General features: G+C 41.0%; 1 protein-coding gene across 5 annotated transcripts in view; it reads left to right on the top strand.

The window, feature by feature from the left end:
- Window positions 1-937: 937 nt before the first annotated feature.
- WARS2 (tryptophanyl tRNA synthetase 2, mitochondrial) overlaps window positions 938-26,238 on the top strand; it is a 67,134-nt gene continuing 41,833 nt past the window's right edge. Inside the window, exons 1-2 of one of the 5 annotated variants that reach the window (XM_059674070.1) lie at window positions 1,009-1,062; window positions 19,814-19,861. Coding sequence is in view for 3 of the 5 variants with exons in the window: in XM_059674067.1 (XP_059530050.1) it covers window positions 973-1,062 (90 nt within the window). In the remaining 2 variants the exon portion in view is untranslated. Of the gene's footprint in view, window positions 1,063-1,312; window positions 1,460-19,813; window positions 19,862-26,238 lie in introns of those variants that run through there. The other 4 variants (XM_059674067.1, XM_059674069.1, XM_059674068.1 and 1 more) reach the window with 4 other exon arrangements.

Here is a 26,238-nt window from a genome sequence, read left to right as displayed (position 1 = left end):
TCGATTCTCCCTCCTCCCCCTCGTCATCCCTACCATTCCTTCCCCGCTTATATTACACCAATTATGCTTGAACTTCACCAGTGCTTTGTACCACTCTTATGAGATTTTAATGGATGGCTTTAATTTATAAATGTTGGTTTAACCTGTTAGATTCCAGTTCCTTTAAGAGTATGGGCAGCCTTATTCCATTTATCTCCTACTTCTCCCTCTGGAAATGCGGTCATTTTTAGTATTTGTTCAATGGATACATACAACAAAAACAGAAAGGGATTCTGACGAAATCTCTGCGTTCCATTTTTACTGATGTCGGTCTTCTATGTCTGGGAGCGGTGGGGTGCATTAGCAGAAGCAGGAGCACTGCGCTAACTCTCCTCAGAATTGAACTCAAAACAGGAAAATGCTTCTACCAGGTCTCACCTTCTCCTTGGACGGGACTCGGTCCCGCCCTGACCACCCCTCCTCCCCGATCTTGGTGTGGGCTTCTGTGACAGCCCAAACACTGCATCGGGTATGGGTCTGCTCCCCATAGGCCGCACACTTCTCGAAAAGAAAGATGCGTGTCTTTCTTGGTCCCTTCAGTGCTGTGTCTGCAGCCCGGATGGAATGAGGCTACACAGGTCTTAACAGAGGACTCGCTGCTCACAGGACTGCGAGGCCCCATTCCCACAGAAACTTCTTTAAAGCTGCCTCTGGGGGGCTAGGGTCCCCAAAGCAACTTCCTAGCCTTCCTTCCGGAGCCTCTCCCTCCGGGAAGCCCGTGCAAAGATGAGGTCTCCAAGGGAAACACTGAAGCTCAGCCCCGCCCCGTCCCCGTCCCCACCTGCTCTGCAAAGACCGGTCTGTCCACCGCAGGGGCCCAGCGACCCGCCCCCGAAGGCAAGAGCGCAGGCGCAGCAAGCAGGAGAGCAGCGAACAGCCACTGGCTCTCCGAGCAGATGTCACTCAAAACAAGAAAGCTCCGCCCTCCTCAAGATGGCGCTGCGCTCAATGCGGAAGACGCGTGGGTGCTGGGGCTTCATCCGGGCACTTCATAAAGCACCCGAAGCTGCTCCTGCTCCCCAGGTAACCAAAGCTGGCCTTTCTCCCGCTCGTTTTCCATCCTCCTACGTTCTTCTCGCCTTCCCTTCCTTCTTCCCTCCTTTTGCTTCTCTCTCCCCCCGCCTCCACCCCCGTTTCCTCTGGAGAGTACCCGGCCGCTTCTCTTCTAAAGTCGTCTCTCTTAAGACTGCCCTTCTACCTGGAGCGTGGTGACGTTGCAGGGATGCGTGATGACGTCACGCGCCCCGGGTGGGAGGGGCGTACCGCCGCCGCACTGGGACGGCCCACCTTCCGGTATCTTGGCGGTCGTACGGTCCTTTACTAACCGCCAGCCTGGGGCCCAGGAGAAATTAGGGAAGTCTGGTTAGTGAAGGGGAGGTTTCCGTTGGCGCGGCGCTGCGCGGCGCTGGAGCGAATGTCGGTGCGTTTCCCGGTGTTTCCTCTCCTTCACCCCAAAGGAGATTTGCCCAAGTGCGTGGTCCTGTCCTGGGCCAGGCAGCACTGCTGTGGCCATTCATTACTCTGTCGTGGAGAGCAGGACGTGGCCTTCAGCCTGTCCGTCAGTATTGGGAAGTTTACCCTCATGGCAAAAGAAAAAATAATAATAATGTGTGTGTGTGTGTATATGTGTGTGTGTTTCATTCACTCAGACATTTACTGAACGTCTTCCCAGTCTCATCTCACTGGGAGGCTCATGCCATACATCTCTTGGGAGCTCTCGTGGGAACTCGGAAGAAACTTCGGGTTCTGGGGTGCCGGGGCGATTTCCTGGCGCATTGGCTGTGCTGCTGCGCAGGGGAGAGGCGGTGCGGGGTCGGCGGTGTTTGGAAAGAGCACTGCACGGGAAGCTAGGAAACCAGAGGTCAAGGGGGGTGTCAGCCACTTGCTAGTGGGGTGACATGACAAGTCACCAGGAATCTCGCAGGGTTTATTCTCTTTAGGAACATGGGTGGAGGGAGGCTTGGACCGATTGCCCCATTTATGTTCTTTCAAGCTTTGGGAAATCTATGGCTTCATGATTATGAATCCAAAGGACAGCAATGAGATTAATTACGAAAACCAAGATTTAAGTTCAACTTGTTTTTCTAATCACTCCATAAATCTGTTAATTTTAGGCCCTTAAGTTTTCTTCATGGATAGGAGCCTAATAAGATTCTTGTGAGGATGAAGGATATTATATCAGAAAGCTCATCATCAACCAAACAGCTATTTAAATGTTACTTTAAATCTCAGGCAGCAATGTTAGGGAAGGATTGATTAAAAATTAGATAAATCCAATACTCCCCTCTTGGAAACTCTAGGGCCTGATTCTGTAGAACCAGAATTGGTTGATTACTTATTTATAGCTAATCGTAGCCTGTTGAAAGCTATGGCGTCAAAGTAACTAAGCCTTAGACCCCTACTTCCTCTCATTCCAAACAAGAGCTAAGGATGTCACGAGAGATAGAGACTCAAAGAGAAAAAGAAAAAAAAAACTACAGCCCACTAACAATTGCCCAGGGAAATTAAGGGGACTAAATCATTATAAATGCTAAAGAAAAAAATTCCTTAAGCATCTATTGTTTCAGTGGCGTTTACCAAATCGATTATCTTGAAGTTAATCAACTGTTAATCTAGATTTTTTTTTTAAAATATATTTTTATTGATTTTTTACAGAGAGGAAGGGAGAGAGATAGAGAGTTAGAAACATCGATGAGAGAGAAACATCGATCAGCTGCCTCCTGCACATCTCCTACTGGGGATGTGCCCGCAACCCTGGTACATGCCCTTGACCAGAATTGAACCTGGGACCTTTCAGTCCACAGGCCGATGCTCTATCCACTGAGCCAAACTGGTTTCGGCTAGATTGTTTCAAGATGTAGAATTCCCAGAACAGAATAGTGTTTCCAAACCTTTGATTTAGCTTTGATTAGAATAAGAATTAAATGTGAGAGCATCTTTTAAAATTCATAAATCTACATATAATTTTCAGTCATTAAGAATGATGGTTTGAAGGACTTTGAAAAAGACCAATTGAAAAAAGATACAAAATTGCATTAACAGTGTAATTATAATATCATGTTTGTAAATAAATATTTATATAAATATATGCACAGAAGAAAAAGAAAGACTGGAAGGAAACAACCATTCTTGTTTTTGTTTTGCTAGGTTTTCCTAAGTAGTGGATTAAAAATGATTTAAGCTCTGGCTGGTGTTGCTCAATGGTTAGAATGTTGGCCCGTATACTGAAGTTTCTTCAGTTCAATTCCCGGTCAAGGGCACATACCTGGGTTGCAGGTTCGATCTCTGGCCCAGGTCAAGGCGAGAGTAGGAGGCAACCAGTGGATGTGTCCCTCCTTCCTTCCTATTCTCCCTCACTCCAACTCTAAAAATCAGTGGAAAAAATATCCTCGGATGAGGATGAACAAAACAAAAAAAAGTGATTTAAGTTTTCTTCTTTAAGCTTTTCATATTTTTCATATGTTCTAAATTGAAGATATATCACTTTTAGACCCAGAATAAGATTTTAAAGTGTAAATCTCCGTATAAATGCATAGTCATTAATATCATCTGTGATATTTTAGGTCTCAGAGAGATACTTGTCCCACAGTGCTGTTATTAAAATGGCCTTAGAAAAGGACTACTAAAAATTTATGGCCACTTTTCCTGTGTGTATCTTCTTTTTCTCTTGAAAAGCTTCCTTTGAAGTCAAAGAGATTTTGTGAACAGATGCAGAAATATGTGAAGGAAGAATTGGATTCTTAAACCAGATGCATTAGACATTTTTATGATATCTCATAACCTTTGTAGAAAACAAAAATTATTTTGCAAGAGAGAGTAGTATAATAGAAAGAAATGTATATTTATCATATGGATGATCCTATCTAAAACGAAGAAACAGCTAAATTGCTTATTAATAGTTTTGGCTGCACAGTTACTCCCTGAGGTGAGAAGCAAAAGTGGTGGAGCTATAGCTCCTTTGTTAGAAACCATGACTGATAAAGTATTGTGATTCCTCGGTAGTTTTGTTTTCTTAAAAAAGCAAAACCTTGGGTAATAAACTTGCCATTGGGGACCTTTAATTATCTCAGAGGCAGGCTTTTGCGCCTCAAGGCTAGATGTAGAGTCAAGTTTAAAATAAAAAGGAGGGGGGAAACAGAAATAACAGAGTATCAAGCAATAGTCATTTTGCGATGCCTACAACTTATATGAAAGCAGTTTATTTTGCCAGGTGTTGCCTGACAGAAAACTGTTGAAGTCTGACAGGATGGGAGTAGTCCCAGAGTCAGAATGGAGGTCTGACATGTTATGTTTAAATGCTGCTGGCATTAGGTAAATAAAAGCCTGTCATCGTTAGTCAAACACTGACTTAGATTTTATTGCGCAAAGAATGCAATATTGATAGTTACTGGAGTTTTGCGTGAATATTTATAATTACTCAGTTGAAATATAGAATGGCCTCATTTTATCACACTTGAACAACACACTTTGCTATTAACTGTCCCAACCTGGGTTTGGCCCATACTGTATTAATATACTGTGCCTACAGCTAATGGCCACCAAGTGTAGCCATTAGGTGAAGGAATTATGCCTGCAAAAACAATAGGCAATGTATTAGGTTTTTTGATCTTATGTTTCTTTCTTACAATAAGGCTTTTTAAAAATTGCTGTTTAAGTAAAAGTATTTTAAAATAATTTTAGATTTACAAAGTTGCAAAATTTGTACAGAGTATTCCTATATACCCCTCACCAAAGTTCCTCTTACATAATCACAATCCAGTGATCAAAGCCAGGAAATTAACTTGGTGCAGTACTAGCAGTTTTTCCATTAGCCTCTTCTTGGTCCAGGATCAAATCCAGCATCCCGTACATGTTGCATTTAGTTGTCATGTCTCCTTCCATCTATGGCGCTTCTGAAGTCTTTCATGACCGTGGCACTTTTCAAGAGAATTGGTTGATTATTTTGTAAAGCGTCTCTCAGTTTGTTTGATATTAGACTGGGTTATGGATTTTGGCAAGAATACCACAGAATCCCTGGCCAGTGTGGCTCAGTTGGTTGAGCATTGTCCCATGCTCGGAGAGGTTGCTGGTTTGATTTCCGGTTGTGGGCTCAACTCCTGCTAACAGGCATGTGGGAGGCAACCAGTGGTTCTCTTTCTCATCGATGTTTCTGTCTTCCTCTCCCTTCCTCCCTCTCTCTCTCTCTCTCTCTCTCTCTCTCTCTCTCTCTCTCTCTCTCTCTAAAAACATTAATGAAAACATCGTTTTTAAAAAAAGAACACCACAGAAGAGATAGTGTTCAGAACAAGGCTTTAAGGCAGGTATTAGCACCTTCTTTTAAATCATGAGGAAGTAGACTTTAGTTAAGTAACTTGCCTAATGTCACAAAGCGAATTAATTGGGGAGTTAGGATGGTAAAATTTACTAAATGGGGTTCCGTTCCATATTTTGCAATTAGTATTTGTTATTGTAGGTCTGTGATCTAATGACATTAAACATTCGTGTTTCCAGTGACTTTATCCTTAGCTCTTCTCTGCCTTGTATTGTCTGTCCAACTTGCAACATGAGCTCATCAGCATGGAGCGCTATGAGGAGCTGCTGTAGCCATCTGGGAATTTTGCTGGATGATAACTGTGCCCGTTTGATCAGTCTCTCCATCTCTCTGTGGTTTTCTTAAATGGTAAATAAAGGTATTGCATGCATCTACTCTGAAACTTCTTTTAAGCTCAGTCAGTCTTGGAGTCCGTTTGTTTAAAATGCTCTACCAGTATAGGTTGGTTTTCCTTGTGCACTGACTTAGCTTCTTAGAAATAATATTTCACTTTAGAAAATATGTTTGAGTTAATAAAACTCTTGGTATCTGCTAAAAATATCGAGGAGGAATAGTAGATCAATGCTGAGGATTTATGCCAGCAACTATTATGGCAGCTACAGCCAGGAAATGCTGAAGAAATTGAGGCCACTGACCCCAGATCCTTTCTCAGCATATCTGTTGCATGACTGCAGGTTACAGAAGAACTGACTGCAGAGGCTTGCACAATTATATATTTATACATTACTTAAGCCTATATATATATATATACACACACACATACATCCCTATGTCTTTCAGAAAAGGAACTAACAGCTAGTGCCTGCTGTATGCTAAAGCCTTATACTATGTGCTATACATACTTTATATTATTTACTTCTCACAACAATCCTGTATATATTATTTTTTATACATTTTTATTGATTTCAGAGAGGAAGGGAGAGGGAGAGAGAGATAGAAACATCAATGATGAGAGAGAATCACTGCCTTCTGCATGCCCCACACTGGGGATCAAGCCTGAAACCTGGGCATGTGCCCTGACTGGGAACCGAACTGTGACCTCCTGGTTCATAGGTTGACACTCAACCACTGAGCCAAGCTGGCCGGGCTTACCCATTTTATAAAAAAGGAAACTGAGGCACTAAGAGATTAGGTCACTTTCTCAAGTCACAGAGCTAGTAAGTGGTGGGACCAGGATTCAAACTCACCCTTGCCTATGCTTTTCCCATTTGCCCAGTAGTGGTGTGTTATCTTATATGAACCCGGATTAGATAAATCAGATAAAAGCAGAGCTTTTCCGGTTGAAGGAGTAGCAGCAACCCTGCTTGTTGACCTCTGCACCCCACCAGGCCCCTCCCACCAGGGGCCTCTGAGGTGGTGCCACACAATCTTGGACTTTTTATGATGCATTCGAAAACTCCTTCAGCTTCTTTAAATATCCAAGTGAGTTTGTTGGCTCAGGACCACGTGTGATGGATGGCTTCGTTTTAAGGAGCTGCCCTGTAAATGAGTAGTTGGGGAATATTTACTTTGATATATATGTACTTTATCAGTGAAATACAACATATATTCTATTTATCTAAAGCTACACAAGTGCTTCAGATAATAGCGGTCAATTTTCCTTCCTTCCTTCTTTCTCTCCAGACACAGCTTCCTTCTGCATAATGTGCTGGTCTTTGTGCACAAGATGCTTTTATGGGTTCATTTAGTCACTGCTGTGATGAACCTGGCCTCTTGCCTCCTCATAAAGAACACTTACTCCAGGTCTGCTCTTGATTCCGTTCTACCGCCACTACTTGGGGCCCAGGAATTTCTCTTCTGGAGACTGCAACCTGAGGCCCGAGGCTTCTTTCTGAATTTTCCCAAGAAGAATTTACTCTTTTTGGGTAGAAGCTGCTCTGCCAGTGTGAGACACTAGATGCAGAGAGATAATTTATAGGCACAGGGATGATCCATTGGCTCCAGCTTGACTTAATTTAACTCGGCTCAGGCATTTGCAGTTTGCTCTATATATCATTTCTGAGCAATACTCTATCTTTTATTCCCAGTTGGAGGCTTAACACTTTTTCTTAACTTCCCTGTGTACTGAGCGAAGCAAGGTCATATCTAGGTCTTCTCACTGCCCCTTCATCTGAGGTCTATTGGTCCTCCAGTCATTTGTCAAAATTCACCTGGAGCTCTTTTTCTTGGCACAGTCTTCCTTGCATCTCTCGAACCTACTCAGGTGGCTAAAGGACTGACTTTTTGATTGCCTCTCTGTCTCCTAAAAGCAGAGTCAAGCCACCTGATTCTCACAACTTTTGCTTCACCATCCATTGCCCTCGTGGCCAGGACACCAAGCAGTGTGCAGGGATGTCAGTCTCCTTTTCATTCCTGTTCTGCTGTTCTGGCTGGGACTTACTACAGTGCCAGGCAACTCCACATGGATGGAGCCCTGAATCAATGACCTTGGTTATGTTTTGTTTTTTTAAATATGGTTTTTAATTGTTTTTTTTAGAGAGAGAAAGGGAGAGGGATAGAGAAATAGAAACGTCAATGAGAGAGAAACATCATCAATTGGCTGCCTCCTGCATGCCCCATGCTGGGGATACAACTTGCAACCTGGGCTGGGAATCGAACCAGTGACTTCTGGTTCATGGGTCGATGCTCAACCACTGAGCCACACCAGCCAGGCTGTTGCTTCTTTGCCCAGGTCCTTGAGGTGATAGTTGATTTTTCATGAAGGTATTTGAAAACATAAAATAAAAGTGCAAATCTGGCCTTGTAAAACATTTTCAAGTGGAATATCTTATTGTAATATTTAAATGCTTCATGTTTGCTAATTAATCTTCATTACAAATACAACATTTCACTATTTAGTCATCTAAAATTTTTACTCACTGATTAAATTTTCATTGTCTTCCTATTTTTAAAACCAATTTTGTAAGATGGTGAATCTAAATAAGGAAATGACAGTATTCCTTCAAGTTTTAGTTCAGGGGGTATTATTTTCTTATTTGTACTAAAATTAGTTGATGTGTGATTTATTTGGGGACCCTATTGCAATTTTAATTATTACTAAACATGATGATGGGAGAGGTGATACTAGCACACATCTATTGGGTACTTACTATGTACCAAGCATGGTTTAAAGCACTTGACGTACATTCACTCTTTTAATCCTCAAAACCCAATGAGATAGGAGCTAATATGAGTCCTGTTCTATAGGTGAGGATACTGAGAGGTTAAATAACTCACCCAAGGTCATATAGTTAGCAAGTGTTAGAACCTCAATATAAACCCAGATAGCCTGACTCCAAACTGTACACTAAAAAATAATAAATAATATTAAATTCTGAAACAAATTATCTGTGATAATACGCTGATGACTACTTTGCACCTTTTAAATCTCTTCCATGAAAGCCACTTGTGTATCTTGCCATGGTGACACACAGAACAGAAATTATAAATCATCCTTTGTTGTTGCTGTTCCTACAGTCTTGTTTGGCTCAATGAATTATGAGAAAGGAGCAAAGCTGTCTTGTAAATTTATCTCCATGTCTCTATTTGGCTACTGCCACTAGGATTACCCTGTGTAAAATAAGGGCTTTTAACACATGAGTCCCAAGGTGCATGTAGGAAGTTCTGTTTATACACATTCTATAGCGAAAAGGTCAACCTGTGCACAGCCCTGCAGGCAGAGGGGAGGTGGTGAGTGTTGAAGCTGATGGATGACCAGGGGACCACTATCTAGGGTCTAATTGGGATTTATGGCTAGAGTACTTTCTTCAAGAGTAGCAGAGGTGCAAAGTGGGAAGAGGAGAGAGATGAAAGTAATTAGTGTTGTGGGCCATTTTAGCAAGGGCTAAGTAAGAATTTTATTCAAAAGGATTCTCATTCCAAAGAGTTCTTAAAGGGACATTATACTTGTCATTATAATTCACTGATTGAATTAAAGTGAATTATTACCAATTAGTACATTAATTAGGAAGCTATTGAGGCTTTAAATTTAGCAGTGTTGAACAGAGTTTATTTTATACACCCATCAAAGGGCTCCTCATGAACTATTCCTTATCCTCCCCATGAACAGAGACTTTGCATGGGCCCTTCTACTTTATATTCATTCAGCCCCATGCTTTACTCGCTGTGTTACTTTAGGCCCTTTTGGGAAGCAGGAGAATGTAATGGTGAAGGGAAATGGAGCTGTTTACTCAAATCCCCGAGTTGGATTCCTGTCCTCTCATGGGGAGAATGGTCTGAGCAGCCAGTTCATAAATTTGCTGGAAGAGAGGAGATCTCTTGGGCTGGGGGTAAGTGTGCAGGATCAAGGTGGAGTCTCAAGGGAGATATTAAGAACCAGACGATGTGGAGCCCTTGCCAGTTCTGGGGAGAGAGCCAGGTTGGCCCTCTGTGGATACTAGTTACCTGGCCATCATGGTTGTGAAGGAAAATCCTTCTCTGCAGGCAACTTTGGCTTCTCCACTGGCTGGCACCTTCCCAGCCTCCCCCATGCCACCAAGCTGTGAAACCCAGTAACCTAGAGAAGCAAGTGTAGAGGATAAGTGGTCATATGAACATTATACTTGTCATTTTAAGTTGACCGGCTCTTCACCATGAGGAAGTGGATAAAAAAGAAGGTGTGTGACTTTGGGGATCAGTTGGACGTGGCTCCACCACATACGAACTGTGTGTTGCCAGGCAAGTTATTTGACCTCACCAAACCCCAGTGTTCTCCTCTAGAAGGTATTAATAATAATACATTGTAGGAATTTTATGTGGATTTGAGATCCTGCCATGTATATAAAGTCCCTTGGCCAGTGCTCAGTACCTACTGGGTCCTCCATGCCTGACAATGATTATTTCTCCAATTATATGTAATTCTATTCAACAACCTTTCTCTCCTCCACCCTTATCAATCTTAATAATCCTTTGATCCCCCCATATCCACATTCTCCTGTACCTTCCACCCCCCAAAAAATCAATCTGCCCAGATTAATCTCCCAAAAGCAGCGCTGTCGTTCTTAAAGCCCCTTTGGGGGCTTATCATAAAGTTTAGACTCCTTGTAGCCCCACATTCAAGACCTGTCACTGTCCGGACCCAAAACACTTTCTAGGCCATGGCTGTCGTCCATGGATCCTTTGCCCTGGAGTTCATAGAGTTGCCACATTTGCTCAGAGCTGTTCCCTTTCACTTCTTTGTTAAAACCGCTCTCTCTTCTTGGAAAGGCCTTTCATCTCATCCTTGTCGGTATCCCACCATTCTTTAAAAATGAGGCAAAAAACAAAAATCACTCATATGTAGGTTCCAGAAAACTTCTTTCTGAAGCTGTAAATGATTGCTCCCATTTTGAAATTTTATAGGACTTTGTACTTTTCTTATAGAAATTAACACATCCTTCTTTATATTGTCTCTGTTTATAGGTATTTGCTTAGGACAGATGGAGACCACGCTCTTTTTAAAATTTAGGTCTTTCTGAACTCTTCAGCAGGAAACAGTTTGTAATAAATACCTTGTTCTGTAGGTACAGCCTTGGGCTGCCATTCAGCAGGCAAACCTCACCAGGAGTATGCACCTGCCCACCTCCAGTAGTGAAGGGTGGGCAGGAAGAACTCTTTTTTTAAAAAAAAATTTCTATTTGTTTTTTGTTTCTTAAATTTTTTAAAATTTATTTCAGAGTGGAAGGGAGAAGGAGAGAGAGAGAGAGAGAAACGTCAATGATGAGAGAGAATCATTGATCAGCGGCCTTTTACACTCCCCACATTGGGGATCGAACTCACAACCCGGGCATGTATTCTGACCGGGAATTAAACCATGACCTCCTGGTTCATAGGTTAATGTTCAACCACTGAGCCACGCTGGCAGGGCAGGAAGAATTATTTCTGTTGCACCTTAGCTATGATAACTATTCATGTGAGAAAGTGAGGTATTACTTAAATCTTTGGCCTACGAATTCCTGTAAAGAGTTCAGTAAATACTTATTGAGTTAATGAATTCAGTGAAAAAAAAAACTGAGATAAGGGAAAGTACATACCATTGGCATTTGGCATATTGTTGAATTTAAACCATACAATTTTAAGTATTTAATTATAGAAGATGCTCAATATTTGCTAGAGTTAAGTGATCTCATTGATGTCCCAAATATCTGGATGATTGGGAGATAATATCAATTTTATTTTAATGATTTTCCAAGTAGGCTGTGAATTTCCAACTTGTTGCTAAAACTGACATTTTTCATTACTCTAGCCCCAATTTTATTTTTCACAGGTGTAGCTAATTATACTGGAGTTCCCTACCTCTGTATATTACACTAAAGCTTGTTGCCTCTGTATATAGAAAAGTATAGGGTTAAAGATTAAGATGAGATGATTTTATTTTGAGGACAGTTTTGCCTCAAGAGACTGGTTCAATAAATGTGCTGTATTATCTATACAACAACTGGCATTGTATTATAATCAATGCTTTCTTCAACTCATTAAGGAAATAAGTGCACTTATTGCATTAACTTTGCCATTTTTCTGAATTGTTTATTTTGGGTGCCTTTAAAGCAACCTTTCAAACCATGCCTAGGACCTTTGCTTTATAGACCTTGGTATGTCCTCATAGACATAGAAAAAGCCCTATGTCTCACTGCACTGTCACACTATATAGACAGACAGGCCATTTGCAAGCCTCCAACCTAATGCTATTGCATTTTTCTTTGCACCATGATAAGAGTGGAGTTGTGTGACTTAAGCACAATTTATATCGACATTACAAAGAACTTACATTTTCTTCTTTTAAAGTGGCTGGTAGTTGGTAAGGAAATTTAAGTAGTTGGTAAGGAAAGTTTCATTATTATACTTGCTTACCAGTTTATCATTTACATGTTTAATAAAACCTGATGTAAACCAAGCATAATCATAGAACTGTCACAGAATGTCATCTCTGTAGGAAGAGGTTTGATTATAGCATCTTCCTGATAAGTCTGTGACTACAGTGGCCAGACATCTTGTTAAATCAAGGACGAATTGTACTTATAAATCTTTTAAATGTCTTGGAAATTCCAACATTTCAGCATCCACATGACATTTCCCACATTGTTTTTCACATTCTAAAATGGACCAGAAATTCTTCAGCAGACCATGTGTCCTTAATTTTGATTGGGAATATATTAACATATCTATGACTCAAATAGAGGCACAGCTATCCTCTCATCTTATTTTTCTGTCTAAATAGCAGACTTTTTAGTCAGGCTTGCATGTCACCTGTCTTCTTGAAAGTCAAATGCCCATCTTTAGACTAACCATGTGAAGATAGGGCCATCCAGCTTCCATTTGGACCACATGTGAAAAAGGGATGGGGAGGGAGAGGAATGTCTCTTCAAAAAGGAGTAACAAAGCCATGGCCACTGATGGGAGTACTATCAGCTGAATAACACTTAAATTTGTTTTTAATACAGAAAGATCATCAAGAAAAGCATGTAAAGTGGGAAAAATATTTTTTTAAAAATCAGGGTTTTTTAACCCACTGTAGGCTCAAACTGGGAGAGAGACCAGAGTTGAAGAATCCAAAAAAGAAACAGAGGTGAGAGAAGTCCCATTAGAGTATGGATATAAGAGTTCTGAGGCCGGAGAGAATTTCAAAGAAAAAGAAGTAAGAGCAAGATAGTGGGTATACAGACTAAAGTTTATCCATTATAGTTTATAATTGGTATATCACGAATGATATTAACAACAACAACTTAGAAAAGTTATGAGTGCAGGAGATTAATTATGGGGAGATGAAAGGTGAGGAAGTGAAGATTGCTCTTTCCAGAAGTCTGAATGAGAAGAAAGTGCAAGAGAGGGTGAAGGGAACTATAAAGAATGGCCTGACCAAGTGAATTTTTTGGAGGTAGAATCTTTTAGGATAGAAGAGACTTGAGCATGAGCACGGTTATAGGAGCAAGTAAAGATGGATAGGCTAGAAAAGAGAACCAAGATGGCGGCATAGGTTAACGCCGGAGTTTGCTGCTTTGAACAACTACTTCAAAAGTGAAACCAAAAAACGGAAGGGACATCACCCAGAACCACAGGGGCGCTGGCTGAGTGGAAGTCCTACAACTAGGAGGAAAGAGAAACGCATACGGACACTCAGAGGAGGCGCAGTGCTGAAGTCAAATTCTGAGGTGCGGAGTGCGCGGAGCGGGCTGGCGGCGGAGGGCACGGTTGTTGTTTTCAATCGGGAGGGAGTCGCAGACTCTGAGCACCAGATCCGGGCGAGTCTTTAGGGACCCAGACTGAAACGGGAGAAGCGGGACTGTCTGGCTTCGGTCAGAGCGAGTGCAGCTTTCTCTCCGAGCTTTGCATCGGGTGCTGGGACTCAGAGAGGCAGAGCCCCTTGGGACAGGACTGAGAGCCGCCATAACTGCTCTCTCTGGCCCACGCTGTTGATCCTGTTCGACCCGCCCTGCCCAAGCCCTGCACAGAGGCATTTGCCGGATAGCCTCAGGCAAAGGCTAGATTAGCAAGATGGATAGGCTAAAGATACAGGAAAGAGATGGAAAGCAATGGAAGAAATGCAACCCAGAGCAAATGATTGAACACTAGGAGAGATAGATCAACTCTGAGACTGGGAAAGAGAGGTGGAGGTGGCTGTGGGTCTAGATCAGTTTGCTGGGAATGGGCTGGGAAATCTAGGGACTCTAAAACCTGATGGGTGTAATTGTCTCAGGGGGCTTAAGTCCCAAGGAGATGGAATAGGTTAGTGGTGTAGTGTATGGGCTCTAAGTCAGACTCTCTGGGCTCAAATTCAAGTTCTTCCACTTGATAACTAGATGTCCTTGGGCAAGTTACTGAACCTCTCTGTACCTAATTTTCTTCATCTGTAAGATGAATTAAAAGTTAAAAGCTTAAAAAAAAAAGTTAAAAGCTTGAGGCCCTGGCTGGTGTGGCTTAGTTGGTTGAGCGCTGTCCCATACACCAAAAGGTCAGAGTGCAGGAAACAGCTGACCACATCGATGTTTCTCTCTTTCTTTCCCTCTCCCTTCCTTTCTCTCTAGAATCCATAAAAAAATTTTTTTAAAAAGTTGAAAGCCAAACTGCCAGGGTTTAGAGCTATAAACTCTACCACTTCAACCCCTGATTAGCAGTATGTCCTGGGCAATTCACTTAACCTTTCTGTGTTTTAATTTCTTTATCTGTGAAACACATAAAGAGAGGCATATTCTTTCCTTAGATATATTAATGTCTCTATCTTATTTCTATTAAGTATTATCCCAATAACAGCATCTATCTCAGAGGATTATTGTGAGGATTAAATGAGTTAATATTTATAAGTGTCTAGAACGGTACAAGGCACATTGTGAGCAATATGTAAGTTTTTTAAAAGGGTTCAATAAGCAGTATTGAGATTTGAGAGTCTAATTGAAACTAGAGACTGTAAATTACATTAATAGGTAAATTCTGCATTGGTTGAGATTTTTTAAGCTATCAAGCTGTATATGTGAAGAAGGAGTTGTTTAAACCTACCTAGCTAGAAGGGGAGGGAACTAGGGCCCTAAACTTTGGTTGGTTTTGCATTATGCTTGCCATTTAGTAGTAGGATATAAAATCAGATGGCTAATAGGAAAGTAGAAGTGAGGAAGTCAATTGTATAGAACTTTAGAAACAATTGTAAGAGTTGAAGAGTCACTGGAAGGCTTTGTTTGGAAGAATGACATCATCTGTTGTAGGTTTTAAAGCCTCACTCTGGCTGTTACGTGAAAAAATAGAATAGCGGAGCAAGGAGACCAGTTAGGACCTAATACAAGATTCGAGTGAGAGATGACGGTTGCTTGGATTTGGATGAGCAGTGAAGATGATTTCATGAGAAGTGGTCAGATTCTGGATATTTATTTTTTTAAAGAATGTAGAACCAACAAGATTTTAAAAAAATTGATTAGATGTAGGATGAAAGATAGGAAAGAGTTAAGAATAATTCCCAGGTTTTTGGCCAGACCAACAGAAAGAATGAATTTGACAATGAGATGGTAAAGAGTGAAAAGGGAATAAATAAGACTTTGAGGGGTGGAGATCAGGAGTTGAGTTTTAGATATGTGGAGTTTAGATGCCTCATGAACATCTACATGGAGATGTCAGGTAGGCAGTTAGATACAGACCAAGCTCAAGAGAGGTCTACATAGAGATACAAATTTGTGAGTCCTTGGTGTAGACTGTCCCTAAAGCTAAGTGATTAGGTGTGATCATCTAGGCAGTATTTGTAGAAAGAGAAGAGAAGCGGTCCAAGTACTGAGTCTGTGAGAATTCCAACATTAAGAGATCGGGATGATGAGAAGAACCAGCTAAGATAGTAGTAGCCAGAGAGATGGAAGAAAAAGTAGAAGGTGACATCCTTGGAACCAAGTGAGGAAGATGTTTTTTGGATAAATTCACATGTATCTGTGCACACACACGTACACACACATACACACGTGCACATGACATATCATATATGAATAAAGAATGATCTTGAGTACCAGCTACTTTTACTCATTGATTGTCATAGTCTCTATTTGCAGGCAAATTTATTTAGGAAGCCCAATTATTAAATAAGATAGCTTGATAGGGATGTTCATGGGATCTCCTCATTGGCCAGTGTAATCAAGTTATGATAACCCAAAGCTCCATCTCCACTATGGGATATACTCCTTGGGCTACATATTGCTGGCCACTGTTATAACACCATTTCCCTTGGTCAGCTCTTTAAACACATGGCCAAGGTTTTTCCAATAGAGCTTCTTTTTCTATGCTTCCACCCATCCAGGGGGCATATTCTTTCTTTAGATATGTTAATGTCCTTCATCTTGTTTCTATTAAGTCTTATCCTAAGAGTTCTTATACTTTGAGGGGCGGTGTCACTATTTCCTTTGATTAAAATGTGGACCTTCTACCTAGAAAAATATGTACATAAACTCTCAAAACTTTGTGTACAATTTCATCATCCTAGGTCAGTGATGGCGAACCTTTTGAGCTCGGTGTGTCAGCATTTTGAAAAACCCTAACTTAACTCTGGTGCTGTGTCACATATAGAAATTTTTTGATATTTGCAACCATAGTAAAACAAAGACTTATATTTTTGATGTTTATTTTATATATTTAAATGCCATTTAACAAAGAAAAATCAACCAAAAAAATAAGTTCACCTGTCACCTCTGACACGCGTGTCATAGGTTCGCCATCACTGTCCAAGGTTAAGAACTCCTACTTTAAATCACCTTATTTCTGTTTTGCTGACTCACAGAGGTTAAACTTGTACCCTTCTTTCAAATACTGAGCCCTCCTCCTCATGGTTGCCTCCTCTACCACTTACTCATTACATAGCCCATCTTATGATCTACACAATAGACTTTCATGTGACATTGCTTTATAATGAGGTATTTCTGGAACTTCAATAAGCCTGAAGAGTGAGGTAGACCTTCCTACCTTATTCCTTCCTGCACAAATGGCTTTATAGTGAAGTCCTAGTCTGTGCTTATACAATAATACAAATGTGTAAGACTCATGCTAGCCCATTCTGAAATTCAGCTCTTAGTGGGGGTGTGAGAATCTTACTATAAGATGCTGCTGCTAAAACATTTAGGAACATGTATATATTGGTGTGTGTATATATATGTGTGTGTTTGTGTGTGTGTGTGTGTGTGTGTGTGTATATAATTATTATTAAAGTTTTGGAGGAAATAGAGGAAGATTGAAAATATTTGCCTGAAGGGAGGAAAATGCTGTCCAGAATATTAAGAATAACATCCATCTGAACTTCACAGAAAGTATCACGAGAGCCTTTCGTTCCCTTCCTAATTTAAAATGCATTAAAAACTGTAAAACTGTTTTTTAAAAAAGAAAAGAAAAGAAAGTGTCACGAGAGTGTCCGTGATTAGAACTGATCAGATATTTGGCTGTCCTTTTCAACCAGAAGATGGATTTGAACCAGATTACCACATCCATGGTTTAGTTTTGAAGAGAGGGGGGTGGAGGGAAGCCAATTATTTGTCTCTTTGTTCAAAGGCCTTTTTTGTATTGTAGATCCCTGAAAAGCTGGTAGAGAAGCCAGCCTTTCACATCCATTAAGGTTAGCCCTGAAACTGTTGAATTTGATCTCTTCCATTTGCCATCTGGATACAGTAGAGAAAAAGCTATTCTGCATTGGGTTGCTGGACACCATCCAGAAAATAATATGTCAGGGGCATCAAAGGCTTGAGGCACTTGGTCCAGTCTGTCTAATGATCACAGGCAGAGTCTGCTCTCCAGTTTTGCAGTATATATGTATATATATCCCAGTAAAATAGATCACAAGGATTACTGCCAACTTGTCAAAGCTAGGATTCTTCCATCATAGACTTCAAAAAAAGACCAGGTTTTAATTGGGCAAGGCTTGCTGTCCAAAGCTGAGGAAGCTCCATCTCATTCCAGTCTACCTCTTTCTTATGGGGAGAACTTAATGTACGGAGGATTTTAATTCCTAGATGGTTTCATCCCACACCCAAATGCCAAATTTAAAGTCTCCTTAAAATTGACCTCATTTAAAACTGTATTCCTTATCCTCTGGATAAGTGGGCCCAGTATCTGGCCAGCTAATGACCAGGCTGGCAGCTTTCCAGGAATCTGACAACCACGTCTCATTATTCACACCAACTGGAGCCAATTGTGGCTGATTTTTTTCTTCTTTTTCTTCTGTTATTTTAAAATGTGGATAGGAAGCAAAAGCAAGCAATGGCATGTCGTTTGGTCTCCTCTGGGATGGGGAGGAGCCTTGCATAATGAGACCTGTAATACCGGGGAGCATCTGGCTGTGTTTTAAGGTAGCTGGAGGCCATCTAACTCTAAGCCCTGATAAAGCAGGCTTTGGCTAGGGTGTTTGCAGGATGTACTGAGGGATGAATTTATAGCTTCTACAGTAGGTAAAATTGTAGGATCGTTGCCATTTTATCTCTTGCACAGAGATGGGATGGCAGGAAGAGTTGCCAAGCCCTACCCATGAGCACAACTTTTCCCGGTGGACAGGAATGGGCCCCAAGCTGCACCCTAAATACTAAGGAAACTCCCAGATCTCTCCTGCTGACCTAGGAAGCTGGAAAAGCCCCTGCTGGCTGCTGGCCAGCTCACTGAAGGGAGTGTTGTGGACACCAGCACTCTGATTTTGCACTTTTTTCAGTGTATCCAGTAGAGCCAAAGTCATTTCTCACTCTGCTCCAAACTGGTGTCATTCAGAGACTTTACTCTCAAAATCTCCCTGTCCTTCTCTTCTCTCTTCAGATATCTTGGTATTGGGGAAAAACAAGTAGTTCTCCTAGATTAAGAAAACCAACCAAGCCCTGGTTGGTGTGACTTGGTGGTTGGAGCATCGGCCTGTGCCCTGAAGGGTTGCAGGTCCAATCCCCGGCCCCTGGTCAGGGCGTGTGCAGGAGGCAACCAATCGATGTGTCTTTTTCACATCGATGTTTCTCTCTCTCTCTCACACCCTCCCTCCCTTCCACTCTCTCTAAAAATTAATGAAAACAATATCCTTGGGTGAGAATTAACAAAACAAACAAACAAACAAAACAAAATCTCCAAACATAAATTAAGCAAAGCAATGTTGATGATTCTTAGCAGCATTATCCCTGCTAAGCTTTGTGCACATACAACAGGTCCTTGAATAATGTCATTTTGCTCCACATCATTCCATTATAACATTGATGAGATACCCTAGGAACTTAACTCTTGCTTATGTCAGTTAGCCTATGGTAAAATTAGGTTTGTTTTATGTCATTTCACTTCAAGTCCCAGAACCTATTGACAACTTCAAGTGAGGACTTACGGTACATGTAACCTTCTTTAAAAAGATTTTTAAAATTGATTTTCAGAGAGAAAGGAGGGGAGAAGGAGAGAAACATCAGTGTGAGAGCAAAACATTGATGGGCTGCCTCCTGTATGCCCCTTCATCTGAATGTTCCGGTAACTTTGACATAATTCAGATCTTTCTATTTAAAACGGAATGGCTAGCATGGTGTGTTCAAGAGGCTTGGGAACCTGTATCAGATATGAAAACTGAACATCAAGATCCCAGATTTAATAGCATGTGCCTTTAGTTCAGTAGAAGCCTTAGAAGGGAAAGAAGGACAGGGATAGACATGTTTGAAAAGCAAAGGAAAAAGACTTATTTTTCTATGATAATAAAAAGGAACCTGGTGATGAAACTCTCATTCATTTAGTAATTATATACGGAGCAACCGTGGCCTGCAGAGGACATTCTGCAGTCAAATGTGGCTAGTCAAATGTGACTTGTTCACTGGGAAAATGTATGCATTATCCTTCATAAAATACAGCATGGTCTTGTTCTGATTTTAAATCAGTGAACTAATGTTCCAAATGGATTATTTCCTAACAAAGGGAAGTTAAAATGATCCAGATACTGAAACGTACGTTTCTCCTCAACTTACCAGTCAACATTAGGAGTTTGCCGTCGCTTCATTACCGGAGACACCAGTAGGACCAAACAAAGCCTTTTCTCCACGTTGCTTTTGGTTTTAGGAACCGTCACAGTGGAAGCCTTGGCCCCGTGAACCGTAGCAGCAGCAGGTAAGTGAAGGAGGAACTAGATTTCAAAATATTTTGTTTTAAGAGGTTATTTGTCGTGTTGAAGTCATCACCCAACATCTGATGTTGATTGTGAGATTCTTATTTTACCCTTCTTAAAGATTCAGATTAAAAAAACGTTAACCCATTTCCGCTAGGTTTTCCCATAAACCCCGTTTCTTAACTCAGAACATCCTGGTCCTGCAGCGAGCACTCTGCTGTGTTTCTGCCCCTGCTGGACTAGGGTTGCGCCTGGTCCCCAGTGGGGTGCATGCGATGCTTGTCCTCCCGAAAAGAGGAAATGACCCTGTATTGTAGGTTAGACACACTCACCCCAAGGGCAGAGCTGAATTGATACTATGAGCTCCTCTGTACTTGTGAATGCCTCTTTAACAGCATATTATTAAAATAGAATGTCAGGAAATCATCACATAAAATTCACTCTGAACCTTAAGGTAAGATTGCTTGCATTCTACAGAGAGTTGAGCCACTTTTTAAAGGGTTCGTAAAATATTTTTCAGGACATTTTATTCCAAGAGCATAGTATAGATTCAACTAAAGTTACAATACATTAAGAATTGGGAAAAGTGTTCTGAGTGTTGTAGATATTGATGGCTAAAAAATAAGTAGCATTTGCACGGGTAACCTGAGAAGGGATCATTTGAAAATGCCCTGCTAGTCTCGATAAATGTCCTTTCTTACTCTCTCCTGGGGCTGCTGGGTGTCAAGGAACTGAAGCCTGACTCCCAGTTCCTGCATTCTCTAAGCCACATACAGTTAGTATTCATTTCTACTTCCTTCATCTATGTATATTGAACCTTCACCTTGTTGATATTAGGAATAAAAACATGGTTCTTACCCGTGAAGATTTCACTGGCTGCTGATGGTGGTAGTCTTGTAGGGAAAGTGAATTACAGAACAGCCCCGTGCTATAAAGGAGGGAGAACAAAGCATTGTAGGTCTTGTGGGAGGAAGACCTCACAAACATGGTAACATCTGAACTGGTTCGTAAGGGATAATTGACATTTGTCAAGTGGAGAAAGGCAAGTAGGCAGAGAGAATTGAATGTACAAAGGGCTGGAGCTGAAAAAGAGTACAGTTCTTCAGGGGACTAAGATGGGTATATAGCTAATTCATGGAGTGGGGTGGTGGAAGAAAAAGGCTGAAAAGGTAGACTTGGGCCTTATTAACTCAGCAGTGCTGGTGGGGTGGGAACCAGCAAAAAAGGTAAGATTGTCAGGAACATGGGAGAACTTGTAAAATACTTGTTACATAAATCTGAAAGGGCATTGGGCTATTTTCTTCTGCAACAATGCTTTAAAAAAATTCTCATCAAGATGGAAAATAAAGAAAGTCACTCACTCTTTTTGTTATTTGGTGGCTCAGATTCGAGCATTTGCTATCACTTTCTCAATAACGATGATTATTTGATAGTAATATCAAAATAAAAATCAATGTTATTTTTTACAAAAATGTCAAAGAGTTACTGCTTTTGACAACCAGTGGTGTCACTTGTGGTACCAAGTATTTTATGATTAATAATTGTTCAATAATAAGTAGATGAAAAATAATGTACTTTCAACCATCAGATTGAAATTGTTGAAAATGAGAGCAGTGTTCTATTATTTTAATTCTTTTCTAAATTACTTTACCTACTTAATTATTTTACTAATTATTTTACCTATTAGAACACTAATTATTTTACCTACTGAAATATATTCATAGAAGAAAATTATGTACAACGTAAACATTTCCAATTAGAGAGGGAGTGGTCTGAAAAACTTGGAAGTAAATTGCATTTAAATCATTATAGTTTGAGTGTGAATGCTGATTTCATGGTGAAGCTGTTGAAAAATTATCATTTTTCACTCCAAGCATATTTATAAAAATAGAATATACCCATATAAAACATATAATATATAAAAACAAAATCAGAGTTGAAAGCTAATTGGAAAACAGCATTAACCTCAAAGGGGACATGATAAATACTGATTGGCGAATAAAGGCAATCTTTTGGAGTTATTGAGAATCAAACTAAAATATACAAGAAAATCATTATTTTTGGTTTATACATTCACAACTTTATTAGTACAGGAATGCACAAATTCCAAATGAAATAATTGGGATTAGAGGAATGAAACTATAATGCTACATTACCTTCCTGGTAAAGTAATTATTTCTTCAGCTTGAACAATACATGATGAGGCAACTTAATACCAGAATGAGAAGAGAGTCACCAATTTGTGTAAATAATCAGGAAAGGGAAGGCTCTTATAAATAAATATTGAATTTTAGTAGGTACAATGAGACAACTGATGGAAGACTGTCAAGTTATTTTATATACTCAAACATACACATACATGTACACACAGAGTGAGTACAAATCAGAATTGTGATGTCACCACTAAATAGGAGTAGAAAATTGAAAGTGATGGTGAAGTTTTACAGTAAGAGCTAAGCACTCGATTGTGGGAAATTCTAAGGTTTATTGGTAAGTGTGAGGAATTGAAAATTCTGAAATGCCTCCAATACTGATACTTCTTTGACAACACAGTCTCTGCATCTACATACGTACACTTTCCAAACTTGTGTACGAGCCCAGAGGTGCGACACGCAGGAAGCTACGTGGCGTGTCAAAATGTGTTGGACTCTTTGTTCCTGACATTGTGGCCTATCATCGAGAGCTCCCAGAGATTATTCAGATGATCTTTCCAATTTAAAAAGGGACATGAATTCATGATCAGCTGATGCTGCTTTCCAAATGTGAATTTTTCTCGTTTTCTCCTTAAGTTTATTTCATACAAAGCATCATAAGAATCCTTCCTAAGGAGCTTTAAAAAAATCATAGACATGATTAGACTTATTTTTGATATGGTATTAAGTTTGAAGAGCTGCTGGTGGGACCTCCAAATGGGTATACCCAATAGATACTTGATAGTAAGTACCAGAAATAATATTTGGTGTTAAAATTCATCTTTTCTCAAAGAGAAATTACTGTTTTAATGTAGATGTAGCTACGGTAGAGCATGAAAAATTGATGATATTATCTCCCAGCTCAAAACACCAAGTGTGTTGTTAGCAAGGAAATCTTCGTGCAAGTGTCCTCTCTGGCCCTCTTTACAGTAAGTTGAGTAGGTGAATAACTACCTTACCTGGAAGCAGATAGAGGAGATGAATTTGTTCATTATGATTTGTACCCACCCGATCGTAAGTGAATTTACTTCCTTACAAGCTCCCCTCCCACCCTCACCCTTAGCTCGGCGCATTCCTCCAAATATACCCCTGCCTCGCTCAAGCCACGGGGCACTCCAGTTCGAGCCCGGCTGTTTATGGGAACTGCTTTTGTGGAAATCATTAAAGAAAGAAAGGCCTGTGAATTCCCTGGCCGGAGCGCCGCCTGCTTTCTGTGTCATTTCAGTCTCATTAATCAGCGCGGCAGCAAGGTAGACACTGCGCTGTGTGTTTCACTGTCCCCAGCACAGCAGCGCCCGCGACTCTGCCCCCAGGCCGGCGCGTTGGGGAGAAGGAGAGAGGGAAACCATCAATCTTCCCGGTTGCACATGTCAGCGGTGAGTCCTTCCCCCTTCCGCTGGCTGTCTCTCTCACCACCTGTGTTTAGAATTAGCACGGAAGCTGCTGCCCAGATGAATAAGAACCACTGTCCCTGTCACCTGCGCTGGTGCCGACCACCACTTCTAAGTGAAAACAAGACCTGTACAGGGCAGTTGTCTTTGTTGTGAGGAGGGAGGGAGAAAGAGAGAGAGAGAGAGAACCACACGTCTCCTTAGAAGTTCATTATAATGTAAAATTAAAGCAGATTTGAGGTCATACTTTCTAGAAGGGTAGCATCATTTATTGGACGGGGGGGGGGGGGGGGTGAAAGCAAACAATTTCTTGAATGCTTTGCTTATATCCTCGTAGTCTCTGCAGTATAGACAGCTGAAGCTGATCTATGTAGGTCAAGCCCTAACTCCACTATTTCCTTTGCTGTGCAAAAACTTTTTAGTTTGATGTAGTCCCAATTGTTTATTTTTTTCTTTTGTTTCTAACGAAGTGGAGACAGACTCATGGATACAGAGAACAGACTCACAGCTGTCAGAGGGCAGGTGGGGGTGGGGGGTGGGGGGCCCTAGGTGAGAAGGATGAAGGGATTAAGTGAAGAAAAAAGAGAAAGACGCATGGACACAGACAGACAACAGTATGGTGATTGCTAGAGAGAAAGGGTGTGGGGGGGAGGAGGTAGAAGAAGGTAAGGAGGGATAAATGGTGATGGAAGGAGACTTGTCTTGTGGTGATAAACCACAATACAATATACGGATGATGTGTGGTAGAATTGTATACCTGAAACCTATATAATTTTATTAACCAATGCCACCCCAATAAATTCAATTTATACATATATACATTTTTTTTATATATATGAGACACTTAAGTTTTTTACCTTCATAAATGATCAGCTAACTATGGATTGTTCACTGCATGCCAGGCACCAAGCACTTCACACTGATAATCTCATTCTAGTCCCCCAGCCACTCTGTGAGGTGGGTATAACTATTATCTCCGTGTTATGGATGCTCACGGCCATATAAGTAAAGAGACAGAACTTCAACGCAGGCAACCTGGAGCTAGAGCTTGCTTCTTAACCAATGGTTAATAACCACACAAATTATCCTTATCATATTTTACTGCTTGCCTTTGCCATTTTTGTAACTTAGTCTAAAGTTGAGTTAATCTGAGCTGACAGAGGGTCTGAACTGATGTGAATGTTGAAAACAACCCTGGGGATTGTATCCGGCTACAGGTTGGATGATGAGAAAGGAGCCATGGGTTGCTGGAAAATGAAACTTCTTTCTCCTAGTAGTGGTCAAGACAGCCAAGAGAGTCATTCTCTCTCTCTCTCTCTCTCTCTCTCTCTCTCTCTCTCTCTCTCTCTCTCTCTCTCTTTATGCCATGAAAATAACTTTAGAAATTTTTCCTCCTCTGGACTGTGAGTACCTTGTAAGAAATTCTCCTCGGAGGTTCAGAACACTGGCGATAGTCATGGCGTTATTTCACATGTTGTGTATAAGACTTTTTGGCATCTCAGCTTCACTTAGCCAAGACCTCCTGTTGTTAGTCCAAGTTTTGGTCATGTGATTGAGTTAACGTGAGACTCACAGCTGCTGGAGTGTTGAATTCAGACTCTCTGATAGGGATCAGAGGGTTTTAGAGAGTTTGCCAGGCAGGGAAATGGGTACAAAAGAGAATTATTTTGCAGAGATAAGTTTGTTTTCTATCCATTACAATTCTGATGTTGAAACTTTCTTAGTGGGATTATTTTCTTGGTGAAGTTCGGGCTATATAGGCTCCCTGAATCTCTGAGCCATAAGTTATGGAACCGGGTATTGCCAAGTAAGTTTACCTAACAGTGGAAGGTGGTGTGTTTACCTGTAACAGGTGCCTTTTCTCCCCAGCCGTGGGCAAACTATGGCCCACTGCCGGATCCGCCCGTTTGAAATGAATAAAACTATTGAAAAAAAAAGACCGTACCCTTTTATGTAATGATGTTTACTTTGAATTTATATTAGTTCACACAAACACTCCATCCATGCTTTTGTTCCGGCCCTCCGGTCCAGTTTAAGAACCCATTGTGGCCCTCGAGTCAAAAAGTTTGCCCACCCCTGTAAGCACACCTTCAAACCTGCTGACGGGCTTGGCTGCTGAATGGGACAGCAGAACTGCCTGAAGCCAAGCAGGCCTCTGACCACGTGTTAATACGTAACTGTCTCAGGGATTGTGTTGCCTTGAAATGTAAATTATAAGTGGATTTACTTTTCACATTTTTACAGTCTTTTTATTTTATTTGTGTGTGTTTCTTAGCAGATTGGCAGCTGCGGAGAATAATTGTGTAGTAGTTGGCTTAGAGCAGTGTTTTTTCCATCTTGGCTGCACATTAGAATCACCTGGGGAGCTTTTAAAAATCCCGGTGCTCACGCCAAATCCCAGACTGATTGAATCAGAATCTCTGAGGAAGGGGCCCAGGCATCGGTATTTTTTAAAGCTCCCAGCTGATCACTGTGCAGCCAAGACAGAACTGTTGGCTAAGAAGATGTCCCCCCTTGTTCATTTCTAGAGCTTTCATCTGGACCTCATTTTACGTAGTTGAAGGGAATTTGAAGCATTGACATTGGTGCCCTAAATCCCTCTCTAACGGGAGCTTATATCAGAATGACCCGAGGGCTTGTTCAAGCCCAGGTTGCCTAACGCTTCTCATTTCTTCTTCTGGATTAAGCTCACACTTAGAATTTCTGCTTTGGTAGGTCTGGGTGAGGACAAAGAAATTGGTATTTTTTTTTTTTTAATGTTTCATTGATTTCATAGAGGAAGGGAGAGGAAGAGAG

Source organism: Myotis daubentonii, chromosome 18 (genome assembly GCF_963259705.1).
Source record: "Myotis daubentonii chromosome 18, mMyoDau2.1, whole genome shotgun sequence".
In the NCBI taxonomy this organism is placed as follows: Eukaryota; Metazoa; Chordata; class Mammalia; order Chiroptera; family Vespertilionidae; genus Myotis; species Myotis daubentonii.
Note: the sequence above shows the minus strand (reverse complement) of the source record. Positions and strands in the feature narration are given on the sequence as shown.